The sequence below is a fragment of the Euprymna scolopes genome, chromosome 6, assembly GCF_053919585.1.
Source record: "Euprymna scolopes isolate OS-2025 chromosome 6, ASM5391958v1, whole genome shotgun sequence".
Lineage (NCBI taxonomy): Eukaryota > Metazoa > Mollusca > Cephalopoda > Sepiida > Sepiolidae > Euprymna > Euprymna scolopes.
In genome coordinates this window covers 15,998,181-16,011,241 of record NC_136487.1, presented here as the reverse complement: position 1 = coordinate 16,011,241, position 13,061 = coordinate 15,998,181, and the positions used below count along the sequence as shown (strand labels likewise).

The 13,061-nt window shown below is 33.6% G+C and overlaps 1 protein-coding gene across 2 annotated transcripts in view; it reads right to left on the bottom strand.

Moving 5' to 3' along the window:
• The window catches only part of LOC145277533 (GDP-fucose transporter 1-like), a 131,773-nt gene that overhangs the window by 41,129 nt on the left and 77,583 nt on the right, over positions 1-13,061 (bottom strand). Inside the window, exon 1 of one of the 2 annotated variants that reach the window (XM_080128984.1) lies at positions 10,529-10,989. The exons of the other annotated variant lie outside the window; for it this stretch is intronic. Coding sequence (XP_079985110.1) covers positions 10,529-10,623 — 95 coding nt within the window. The 5' untranslated portion in view covers positions 10,624-10,989. Of the gene's footprint in view, positions 1-10,528; positions 10,990-13,061 lie in introns of those variants that run through there. 2 annotated transcript variants of the gene reach the window in all.

Here is a 13,061-nt window from a genome sequence, read left to right as displayed (position 1 = left end):
AGAGTAAACGTGTCTAATAGCAGACCTTAATTGGATTGCCATAAATATATGAATAAATATATGAAGTTAAATCTTAAAAAAAAAAAAAAAAAAAAAAAAAAAGGCCAAAAAAGGCCAAATTGATAACTATAGTCAGATTTTTACAAACAAAAAAGCTAAATTGGAGAAACAAATAGTGTGGGTGTAAATATATAAACATTTATGTATTTTACATCTCATTGTAGTTATATTTTGCTTGTGTGGATCGGTGAAGCTTTTAACCAATACATTTAATATAAGTTTTAATATTGAAGAGTTTAGCTTCCAAATAATCGTATCTTTTTATTATGATTTGTTCCAAAAAAAGAAAAAATTACAGAATTTTATTAAAAGAAATATGTTGTGGAAATAAAATAGTTGGCAAAAAATAAGTTTGTTTTATTTCATTCAAAAAACTTCTGTAAATTTTTTTTCAGCGTAATAAGATGCAAATATTTGAGAATTAACTGCTTCAAATTGCACGTCATTATATTTGCATTTTGTGTGCTTGTGTAGATTTGTGATGTTTTAAACCAACACATTTCATATATATTTATATAATGAAGAGTTTAGCGTCCAAATAATCATGCGTCTTTTTATTACAATTTGTCAAAAAAAAAAAAAGAATTTATGGAATTTTACCAAAAGAAATATGTTGCGAAAATAGAATAGCTGGCAAAAAATAAATTTGTTTTATGTCGTTCAATAAACTTCCGTATTTTTTACCTATAAATATGGTCAAATTGCTTGGAAAAGATAAAATAATTTACAAGTAAACTTCTGCATATTTTTAATTTGTTTTATTTTTGTCTTTGTTTTTTTCTGGAGAAATCTTAAATGTAAAAGACGCAAATATTTGGGAGCTGAATTCTTCAATCTATAAATATATAATAAATGTGTTGGTTTGAAACGCCACAAATGTACATGTAGTATGTTTAATGGTATAAAAAGTCGATCGCAAGGGCTATTCAATTTATTTGTTGTTTTGATGAAGACATCTTAATCTGTCTCTTAGTGACGCCATATTTTTAATGTTAGTAAGTGTTCGTTTATAAAGTGAAGACTTGGATTCCAGAATTGAGAATTTTCAGAGCTCGACCCATCAGAATGGACGGACTTTGGTGAGGGAGCCTTTATTATTTATGAATCAGAAATGGGAAAGATTATGTTAGGTCTATGTATGTAATAACTACGTGGAACGTGTAGAATTTGTTCTGGTGATAACTTGTAGCAGTGGTAGGACTAAATATTTAGAGAGAAAAATAAGTACTGCTTCCTCTAAAAATGTTGTGATTGTGATGATGTTGCTCATAGGATGCAATGTAGCATTTTATTATCATGACAATGTGCCTAAAATAATGTTCAAAAGCTACATAAGATAGTGGCTATTAGCCTACATGTATTGAATTTGTATGTGGCATCTGTTGTTGCAAACCTATGCTGCAGAGGAGAATTTCTGCAGTTATTTCATTATATATGATGAAGATGGAGATGAATAAATTTGTATCAAAATTACCAAAACGTGAATCTTATTTATTTTTATACGAATAAAGGCAAACGTTTTTAGTTTTTTGTTTACAAGAAACCTATGAATGAAATGTTTAAAATTTTGCTTTCATGTACACCATGTTTTTTTTTTAGGTGTCAAACTTTAAATTGACATATCCTATTTTCTTTAATTTCAGATTTGGCAACTATCAGTTATGGTTTAGCAATTGATCATGAAAAAACTGACACCCAAGCAAATTGCAAATAATATGATGAGTTTACTGAGACAAACACTTGATAAATGAATAATTTCACGAAATAGATCTGTCAGCTGGTCAGCTTGTTTATGCAATTTAACCCTATTAGTTTATTTTCTTTGGGGGATATGTAAAGTCCCATGTCTATGCTGCTAAACCAGACACAATAGACCAGTCATAAGACAACATTCAATTTGTTATTACTGAAATACAGCAGACTTTAATGCATAGAGTTCATGAAAATTGGACCTTTAGATTATGCTATACGGTGCAAACTGCAAAACCATATGCCTGAAATTGTATTTAAATTATAAATGTCAAAATTTCATGCTTGGAATACACCACATATTTTTATAGTAGTAAAAATATTTTTACTGTGATTTATTTTAATTTAAAGTGTGCCACCTCTAAAAAGAAACGGTCTTTATTTCAAGTAATGAACTTTGTGAACAAATAAGGACCAGCTAGTATCACGTATATGAAGAAAGCACCTCTACTTAAGTTTTCAAAATTCATGAGGTACATTTTTGGACCAATTGATTTATTGTTTTGGCAAGTGCTTTATAGGTCTACCTTTGTGAAGGATTTATTATAGCCGTATTGAATAAATTAAATTAACAATAACAAATTCAGAAATAATAAATCTTACAATCAGTTTCCAGATGAGTACGTGGGTTTATAGAAAATTAAGTTTTAATGCGTTTGGTAAAAGTTATTTTTTGCAAATATTTTCTTGTTCGATTTCTTAACTGTTGAGAATACTGGAGAATTACCATTTTGTATTGTAATATACCTAGGTATTATGTTTTTTATATAAGTCAGCCAAACATTTTCTGTGAAAGAAAATAAACAAGAAAAAGGTGGGAAATCTTACAACTGCAAAAAAAAAAAAAAAAAGAAAAAAAAAGAAAAAAAGAAAAAGAAAAAAAAAGCGATACAAACAAGGTCAGATAGAGAGAAACACCTCTTGATGTTATTTTTAGCTATTCCGTTTTATGTTTAAAAAAAAAAAAATGTTACAACTTCTCTCTTCTTTTTACAGATGAAAAAAACTAAATAGGTTATCAATTTCAAGCCAAGTAGTGAGCTGTGGAGAAATATAATTGTCAAATCTCTACATGGTACTTATGCAGAATAAGGATCGTGTTGTTGTCAGAATTTTCCAGACAATGTATGTAAACCCATTGTTGAATAATTGAATGGGTCAATGGAAACAAGATTGTACCTCCTCAATGTAAAACCCAACAAGCAACGAAGTTCCACCCTTACACAGTAGACCCTTAGGTGTGTCAGAATTTTTGGGGAATTTTGACACCCTTAACACAAAACTGAATAAAATATACAAAACTCGTAATTTCTTTTTTTAAAGTGGGTTGTTTAATTTCTTTATGGAATATACTTCCAAAATAAACTATCAAAGTTTTTTGAAAAATAATAGAAATATTATTTTTTTATTTTTTAAAAAAGTGTATACAAAGTGCATACGCGTGCTCATGCAGCCATTTTTTTTTCTACATAATGAAATGAATTGAATTTTACGAGTTAATTTAAAAAATTTTTTCAATTTAAAAATCTATCAAAATTTTTCTTTTGGTTCAATTTTTAAGATATTTCCAGGTATAATGTGAAATTTTATGCTCTTTCCAATAAACCAGACACAGATGCAGCAGGCAGCACAACTCATAGCTTCACTATATCTCACTCCCTATCACAAATTGTTACGTTTCCAACCCGTTTCCCTGACCAGGAAGAACAACATGCATCACTTCTAGATCTGTTTTTGACCACAGTTCCCGATGACTGCATAACGAAGGCCCACAGCCCACTCGGGAACGCTGATCATGCAGTGATAATGGTTGAAATCGCCCTAAACTCTAGAGCCAAAACTGAAGAGCCAGTGCTCAAAACAACGAGATATTATAAAAAGGCTGACTGGGAAGCCATCAGGGAACTAATCAGAGATGCCCCATGGAGAAATATTTTTTCTATTCCTGCTGAACACTGTGCAAACGAGACCACAGACTGGTTCAAAACTGCAATCGAAGCGCATGTTCCCATGCGGAAATTTTATAGTAAGCCCCACTCTCCCCAATGGTTTACGTCGACTTGCACAACTGCCATTGCTCAAAAGCAGCATGCATACTGTAGGTTTAACCGACATAAGTCCAGTTCAAACAGACTGAAGTATATAGAAGCTAGAAATAATGTTAAGAAAGAAATAGCGACAGCTAAGAGAGAATTTACTGAAACCACTAAAAAGCGCATTGAAGCACAAAAACTAGGAACTCGAGACTTCTGGAAAATCTACAACAGTGTAGTAAATAATGGGCAATCAACAATTCCCCCACTAACCAACAATCACGAGGTTGTCTCCTCAGCAACCGAGAAGGCTAACATGCTTGCCAGTCGGTTTGCCTCAAACTCCACACTGGACCCTTCCAACCACCCGCTACCTGACACCCCTGCTCAGGGGCATGCTATCATAAAAAACCTTGACACTTCAAAAGCATGTGGACCCGATATTATCCCAGTTGTGCTATTAAAAAAGTGCTCAGCCGAAGTAGCTCCAGTTCTCTCCAAACTCTACAACAAATGCCTTAATGAAGCTTGCTTTCCGGGCTGTTGGAAAACTGCTTCTGTTGTACCAGTATTCAAGAATTCTGGCGAAAGAACTGACCCATCAAATTATCACCCCATTAGCCTCCTCCCACTTTTTGCCAAAATATTTGAGACCTTAATTAACCATGCTCTAGTCCATCACCTTACAGATGCTAAACTTCTGACTGACAAACAATATGGATTTAGACAAGCCCGTTCCACAGCAGACATCCAAACTGTGATCTCTGAACGTATATACCATTCACTGGACAAAGCGGGGGAGGGCAGAGCGGTAGCTCTAGATATATCTAAGGCTTTTGACAGAGTATGGCATGAGGGTCTCCTCAGGAAAATTAGATCATACTGTATCACTGGTAGAATACTTAAGATAATTAAATCCTTCTTAGATAAGAGAAAAATCCAGGTTGTCCTCGACGGTCATACATCTAAACAATAGGATATAAATGCGGGGGTGCCCCAGGGTTCTATCCTTGGGCCTCTATTGTTCCTAATATTCATAAATCACCTCCCCGACAAAATTGCCTCTGAGATGGGTATATATGCTGATGATACTACACTCTATGGCAGGCACGACAGGAAGACGAATGAACACATTTCTAAAGAAATGGCAGAAACACTAGAGGAAGACCTCCAATCTGTGGTGGAATGGGGACAAAAGTGATTGGTCGCGTTCAATGCTGCCAAGACTAAACTAGTTTCATTCAAAATTACAAGAAACCCTCTCTACCACCTATAGCAATGGCCAACGACTCTTTATCTGAGAGTACATCTTTCAAACTCCTTGGCCTAACGTTCACAGGAAACAGGAGTTGGAACAATTACATTGAAGGCATTGCCAGGGCCGCTGCAAGAAAGGTGGGCTCTCTCTACCGTGCTAGAAAACTACTAACACCCGAAAGTATCCTGTACCTCTATAAGGCCACCATTCGCCCATGTATGGAGTATTGCTGCCACATCTGGGCTGGTGCATCTGCTACTAGTCTCTCGCTCCTTGACAAGGTTCAAAAGAGAGTCGCAAACCTGATAGGCGCCGAACTGGCATCTAAGCTTCAGCCTCTGTCCCATCGACGAAATGTTGCATCCCTCTGCCTTTTCTACAAGTATTTTAATGGTGAATGCTCTGACGAACTGCAATCACTTGTGCCCCCACGACGTGAGCACCCTCGACAAACCCGACAGGCCGCTAAATCCCACCTCCACACTGTAGAGATCCCTAGATGTAAAAGATCTTTTTACTCTAATAGTTTCTTCCCCAGAACCGCTAGACTCTGGAATTCCATTCCAGGTCCCTGCTTCCCCAACAGTACTGACGTGCAGAAGTTCAAGTGTAACGTGAACTGACATCTTGCTGCCCAAATCCCTACATAGTACCCCAGTAGTTGTTGCCCCTGATAGTAGCCCCCTACACCAAAGTGGCAATTTGCCTTGTTTGGGGTGAAAATGTAATAAAAAAAAAAAAAAAAAAAAAAAAACGAATATAATGTTCTAGACAAACGTTTTTTTTTTAACCCCCCCCCCTAATTTTCAACGTCTATTAAAAAGTAAATAATTAATTTTCTCCCTAAGGTTTATATATCACAAATTGAAGATAAAAGATCAATAAAATAATTTAATTTAAAACAAAAACAAAAAGAATATTTATGTGCAAATTTACCTGTAAAGTCAAAAGTTGAAAACCTTTTTTTTAAAAAAAAACAAAAAAAAAACATGTTGATATTTTTTTTTTTAAGTTAAACCTCACATTTTGAAAACATCGTCCTGTAAAAATTGGACACCGACATTAATTTTTTCTATTTCATTCAATGTTGTTGTTTTTTTTTAGATTTAAAAAAAAAAAAAAAAAATTCATTGCATAAAGAAGAAATAAAATATTTTAAATCAAAAACTCATAATTCTTTAAGAGAATAAAAAAAAAATGGAAAATTTGTCGGTGTTTTTTTTTTTTTTTAAAAGTAAAATTTGATGAGTGAAATGCGATCATTTTTCAAATACGGTGACCCATACTTGACTAATTTGATTGTTGACAGTAACCGCATGTCAGAAATTCAAAGGGGAGATAAGACAGATATCAGCACTTCAAATGTTTGTTTCTTTATATAGTTACTACCAGGAAATATATTTGGCCTAATGTGTTGTTTTTACGTTTTTGAAATAAATAATTATGGCACTTTTCAGCCTCCGTATTTGTTAACTCGAAGAAAGGAAGGCAACTCCGCTTTGTGACCACATGTTATTAGATTTGAAAGTCACGGTCTTTTCGCATGGTTGCTTAAAAAATTCTTTTATTTAAAAAGTACATGGAATATAAAATATAAATATGGATAAATTCTTATAAATGAAGAATGGAAGCACCCATTGATTAGTATTTTTTATAGGCAAGTGATTTTTTGGGGAATTTATATATATTTGTAATAATTGGAGTAAGTTAAAATTTGTTAAATTTCTTGAAATCTTTTTTAAAGAAAACCGATTTTAAAAAAAAATTGCATATTTTTCTATTAAACCTTTTATTATTTTAAAATTTGGTCTTTGCTCCTTTTATTGAAAAAAAAAAATAGGGATTGAATTACAACTTTTCAAGTAGTTATAAGCTTCAAAAGATAGTGAGTCTAATTATTCAGATTTTTATCACTTTTTTTAATGGCGACATCTGACACCGCTAGAGATCCCTAGATGTATGAAAGCCTTCTACTTTAATAGTTTCTTCCCCAGAGCTGCTAGACTTGGGATTCCCTTCCAGTTTCATGCTTCCCTAACTGTACTTACATGCAGAGGTCCAAGTGTAATGTGAACAGACATCTTGCTGCCCAACTCCCTTCATAGTATCCCTACAAATTATGTTCCTGACAGTAGCCCCATGCATCAAAGTGACACTGTGCCTTGTTTGGAGTAAAAATGTAATAAACAAAAACAAAAAAAAACCCACCATTTTCACCAGTAATATAACTTTTGGCGAGAGTTTCAATTTTCCAAATTTATTACTTATCAGATGAAAGTACAAAATAGTTAACAAAGCTCATCCTTCCATTCAAGAATGGCTTTCTAAATAATAACATCATTCAACACAGTTCATAAACTACAGACGATTATTTAGAAAGCCATTCTTAACATGAGGATAGTTTAAAAAACTATTCTGTACCATCACCTAACAATTTAATAAATAAACTAAATAAAAATGAGAACAAAATTTGGCAAACCAGAAGAGTAAGCCAAAAACAAGTCTTGGTAGATATGAAGAATTACTCCATCCTCGAAAATTCCTTTAAAATTACCACTCTTATAGATTTTCGGGGTCGCTGTAAAAGAAAATAACGTTTAAAATTACGGCAAACGAGTAGTTCCCAAGATATGAAGGAATGTTAGTTTTAAAAAAGTGTGTATGGGGGGGGGATCACTTTTCTATAATGATTTAACGAAAATGAGTACCCACTTTGTGGCCACGATTTTTTCGGGGGGTGGGGACTTTCTTTCCATCCTCAGAAAATCCTTTAAAATTGCCACTAATGTTTAAAATTCTAAGAAACAAGTAGTTTCCAAGATATGAAGACATGCACTCACTTTATGGTCACCTTTTTTTTTTTTTGAGGGGGGGGGGACTGCCGGTTTGTTTTTCATTCTTTTTTTGGAGGGGGATATTCAATTATAGAACTTGTATAGTTTTTTTTAACAGGTGCTTATGCAGTTTGATTAACGGTTGGGTTTGTATTACTGTACACAGAGATTCGAAAAAGTTGTTAAAAAACAAATATATGACAAATAAATGTTATCAAAGGCAAGATAAGTTACTTTTCTACCTAACTGGATATATTTTTTGTGTTTTTATTCAGTGTAACATGTTTATTCAGCTCGAAAAACATACAGTGTTTACCGATGTATTGGAAAATTCAAAATGGCGGCCGACTCTCTCTCGGAGAGGGTAAGTTTGGGAAAAGGTATTATAAATAATAAACTAGACAAAATACTGTTAGAAATTCGCTCAATATATGTTACCGTGAAATAAGTTGACATATATTCGGTTGTTTTTTAATAGTATTTTGTCTAGTTTATTATTTATAACATCTTTTCCCAAACTTACCGCGTTAAAGAGACAGTCGGGCGCCATTTTGAATTTTCCAATACATCGGTAAACACTGCATGTTTTTCGAGCTGAATAAACATGTTACATTGAATAAAAACACAAAAAATATATCCAGTTAGGTAGAAAAGTAACTTATCTTGCCTTTGATAACATTTATTTGTTATATATTTGTTTTTTGACAACTTTTTCGAATCTATGTGTACAGTAATACAAACCCGAAACATGTCTTATCCTCCAAACAGTTAATTAAACTGAATAAGCATCTGTTAAAAAACTATACAAGTTCTATAATTGAATATCCCCCTCCAAAAAATCGAACGAAAAACAAACTGGCTGTCCTCTCACCCTCCAAAAAAGGTACCATAAAGTGAGCGCATTCATTCATATCTTGGAAACTACTTGTTTCCTGGAATTTTAAAAGTTAGTTTAAAAGACTTTCCGAGGGTGGAAAGAAAGTCCCCCACCCCACCAGAAAACAAAAAAAAATCGTGGCCACAAAGTGGGTGCTCATGTTACGTTAAATTATTATAGAAAAGTGATCCCCCACTTTTTTAAAACTAGCATTTCTTCATATCTTAGAAACGACTCATTTGCCGTAATTTTAAACATTAATTTCGTTTTCAGCGACCCCGAAAACCTATCAGAGTGGTAATTTTAAAGGAATTTTCGAGGGTGGAGTAATTCTTCATATTTACCCAAGTCTTTAATCTGACCAAATCGCGTTTGTTAACGGAGTCGGGCATTCTTCCGGTTTGCCTTTTATTTATTTTTTAATGAGCTAATTTAAAAACCTCATATTTTTGCATGCTTAGTGTCGTTTGTCTTTTTAATCACAACTTACAAAACGTAATTGCTTCGGAAACAATCGCGTTGATATGGATCGAGTTTTGCAGATATGTCGGTTTGAACTTAAATTTAAAAAATTTTTTTTTTTAAACAAACTGAAAAAAAAAAATGGTAAAGAAACAAATATATAACAAATAAATGTTAGCAAAGGCAAGACATATCACTCTTCTACCTACCCGAATAAGTGTTTTTGTGTGTTTTAACTTATTTTGAAGCGTTTGGTGCTTATGCATTTTTGTTACCGCACTATTTGTTTTAAAAATAGTATTTACAAGATAAATTCAAATGTTACAATATCTTTTATATTAAATTGTTAAGTGAAACTAGAGAATAATTAGAAAACATCCTCCCTATGTTAAGAATGCCTTTCTAAATAACGTCATTATTTCAGCACGGTAACAAAAGTGCATAAGTAGCAGCGTTTATTTTCTTCGAAACAAAATCAATACAGAATGTTTAAGTTACTCTAACCTGACTCAGTAAATGTCACGGTGACATTTATTAAGGTAGTTTTCTATCAGTATTTGGTTTCAAGTTTTGAGTGATTATTGAGACTCCAAAAATGACAGCCTCATGTCCGCCATCGTGTTGTCGTTAACACGACACTGCGTGTGTTTCAAAATAAATAAACGCTTTAAAATAAGTTAAAACACCAAAAACCAATCCAGGTAGGTAGAAGAGTAACTGAGTTACTCAGTAACTCATCTTGCATTTGGTGACATTTATTTGTTACTGTTTCTTTACCATTTTTCGGTTTATTGTCTATATACAGTAAAAATGTCTGATAAACTATAACCCATCTGTTCGCATGCTTAGTGTCGTCTGTTTTTTTTTTTTAACGCCTTTCTTAATCGCAATTTTCGAAACGTAAGCTACATCGGTCTATTACGTAAATCGCAAACGAAAATAATCGTGTCGATAGGGGTCCAATTTTGCAGAAGCATCGGTATTTTTTTTTTTTTTTTTTTATAGAAAAACTCCAGTCTCAAACAAGGGTTAGGATTTCCGGTGTGAAAATCATTCTCAGGGCATTCGAAAAATATATATAAAACACACACACACGGGGAGGGGGAGGGGCATTCGATTAGAGACAAGAGTGAAAGATAATATTGATTACACCCCAAAATCGAAGAGTCATTCGCTAAACTTTTCATAAATAAACACTTCAAAACAAACAGAAGACATGATACAAAAAAATGATTAAAATAGGGTTTATCCTTACCAATAATTTGCCACAACGGCGGCTATTTTTAGCGATCGATAAAAAAGCGACTCCATGGGTTTGTCTTTATTGTCATACACGTGTAAAGGCCTCATAAGTTCTTCAGCCGATTGACTTTTCTTTTGTCGTACGTCACACCTATATACAAAAAATATATTATCAAAAAAACGTGGGTTGGGGGTCGAGCACACGACGGACGAGTAGATATTCCACAACAACCAACCACGTACATGGAAATAAGAGCGTGTGCAAGCAACAGGGACACAGCTTCCTGTTCATGTGTGTGTAGACGTTGGATTTCTCGTCGGAAGATCTTTTCTTTTTGATATTCCGATACGATGTATATTTTTAATAAAGGTTAATTTAGACGTGAGCATTATGAAAAATGTGCATCTTAGAAACAGGCCGCTTAACGGCATGTCGTTAGCAACCGCTTGTTACGACTTTGAGAATTTTTAATCAATAAAAAATATACTTTCACTTTTATTTATTTATTTGTTTCATAAAATTGTTTTATAAACTAATTTCAAATATTTATTATCAATCAAGTTATTTAAAAAGTACTGATTAAAAAATATAAATAAAACGACATTAAACCTATTTACGGCTTTCGAAACGAAGTTCAGATCGATTCATGTCAACATTTCCGAAATCTGTTTGCAATGCGAAACGATTTTAATTATTTTACAAATTGTATATTTTGTAAAACAACGTGAAAATGTATTCAGTTAGAATGTTACTAGCTTCTTTATTATATTAGAAGTTCAACGTTCCTACGCTTGTGTCGAAAACAAATTCGATTTTTATGACAACATCGATATTTAGTGCTTGAAAGTGCTACATTTTTTGGTACTAGTGCAGTGCAGTGGCAGTGCACTAGTGCAGTGGCTGCAGTGCTGCAGTGCACTTATTGATCCGTGCTGAAATAATAACGTTATTATTTCAAAAGCCATTCTTAACATGGGGAGGGGAGGGTGCTTTATACCTATTCTGTACTTTAATCTTACAATTGAATAAAAAAAAAACATATAAAACTTAATTAAACTCCTTGGAAATACGATTTAAAAAATAGCGCGGATCAGTAAGTGCAAAGTGCACTAGCACCCATTTTTTTTTTACTTTAATTTGGGCATTTTTAATATAGATAGAATTTCTAAGAAACAAATAAATGTTACCCAAGGCAAGATAAATTACTCTTTTACCTAACCAAAGAAGTTTGTTTTAGCGTTTTAACTTATTTTAAAGTGTTTGTTTATTTCGAAAAACAAGTAGGGCCGAGTTTTACTTGAGAGCGAGAAAAAAATGTCTGATATGAGAGGGTCACATTTTTGCAGTCTTGATAATCGCTCAAAAATAGAAAATTAAACAAAATAGTACTGGTAGAAACCCACTTAATACTATAGAAAAAAAAAACGTAAAAGCGGTCTAGAAAAAATATATAATAAATAAATAAATGTTACCAAAGGCAAGATAAGTTACTCTTCTACCTATCTGGATAAGGTTTTGGTGTTTCAACTTATTTTAAAGCGTTTATTAAGTTTGTAACGTAATAGTTCCGAACACTAAAGAATTGCATCAGCAGTGATATCTACTGGAGCCATAGAATTATCCTACTATTTTTCCAGCAGTCTTGGCAACGGATTTGATATACATGTCCTATCTCAGATCAGGAGTAAAGGACAGACTCGGAAGCTTGTCAAAACATGCAGCTTCCCCAAGACAAGATCCATTCATTTCAATTAATGCCAGATAGGAATCAGAGTAGTGATGATGGAAAGAAAAGAGCTTGCTTTTAAATGCATTAAAATTAACCAACCACCTCTTTCTCTATTGCAATACATGCTCAAGATCAGAGGAGAGAGAATTAGAGAGAACTTTGTCATTTACGGCCTTTGATATGTTGCCATAGATGGTAGTGTCATCAGCATAAATGTCTACGAATGATCTTAGGATGTAATTTGGGAGATCATTAATACTGTGAGCTTCTGATTTCTGCCCATCAACCGCTACTCTTATGAACCTATCAGAGAGAAACAATTTAATAATTGAAAAGACATTTCCAGCTATACCATAACTGGAGATCTTGTGGAGTAGACCTTTATGTCATACCCTACCAAAGGCCTTTGATATGTCAAGAGCAATTGTCCTAGAAAGGAAGCTCTGTTGAGAGATTTGCTAATCCTATGAGATTGTCCCCGATAGTAGCCCCATGAGTGTTTAGAAGCAATTCTCCTTAAGACAATGTTTAAACAGCTTTGTAAGCATGGGTGCTAGTTCTGGTTGACGCTTTATCAGCACTATAATTGGAATGCCGTCAGGGCCAGTTGATTCATTGGAATCAAGGTTTTTGATTAGCTTGGCAGCATCACATATAGATATTTGTATGTCGCATAGCATGTTTTCAGACACTGGAGGAAATACGGGGGGGGGAGTAGCAGCCCTTATTGCATAGGGTAAAATTAACTGCAAAGTTCTTGGCAAAGAATTTGACTTTGTCTGATGTTGAAGAAATTACCTCAGGTCCATTGATGGT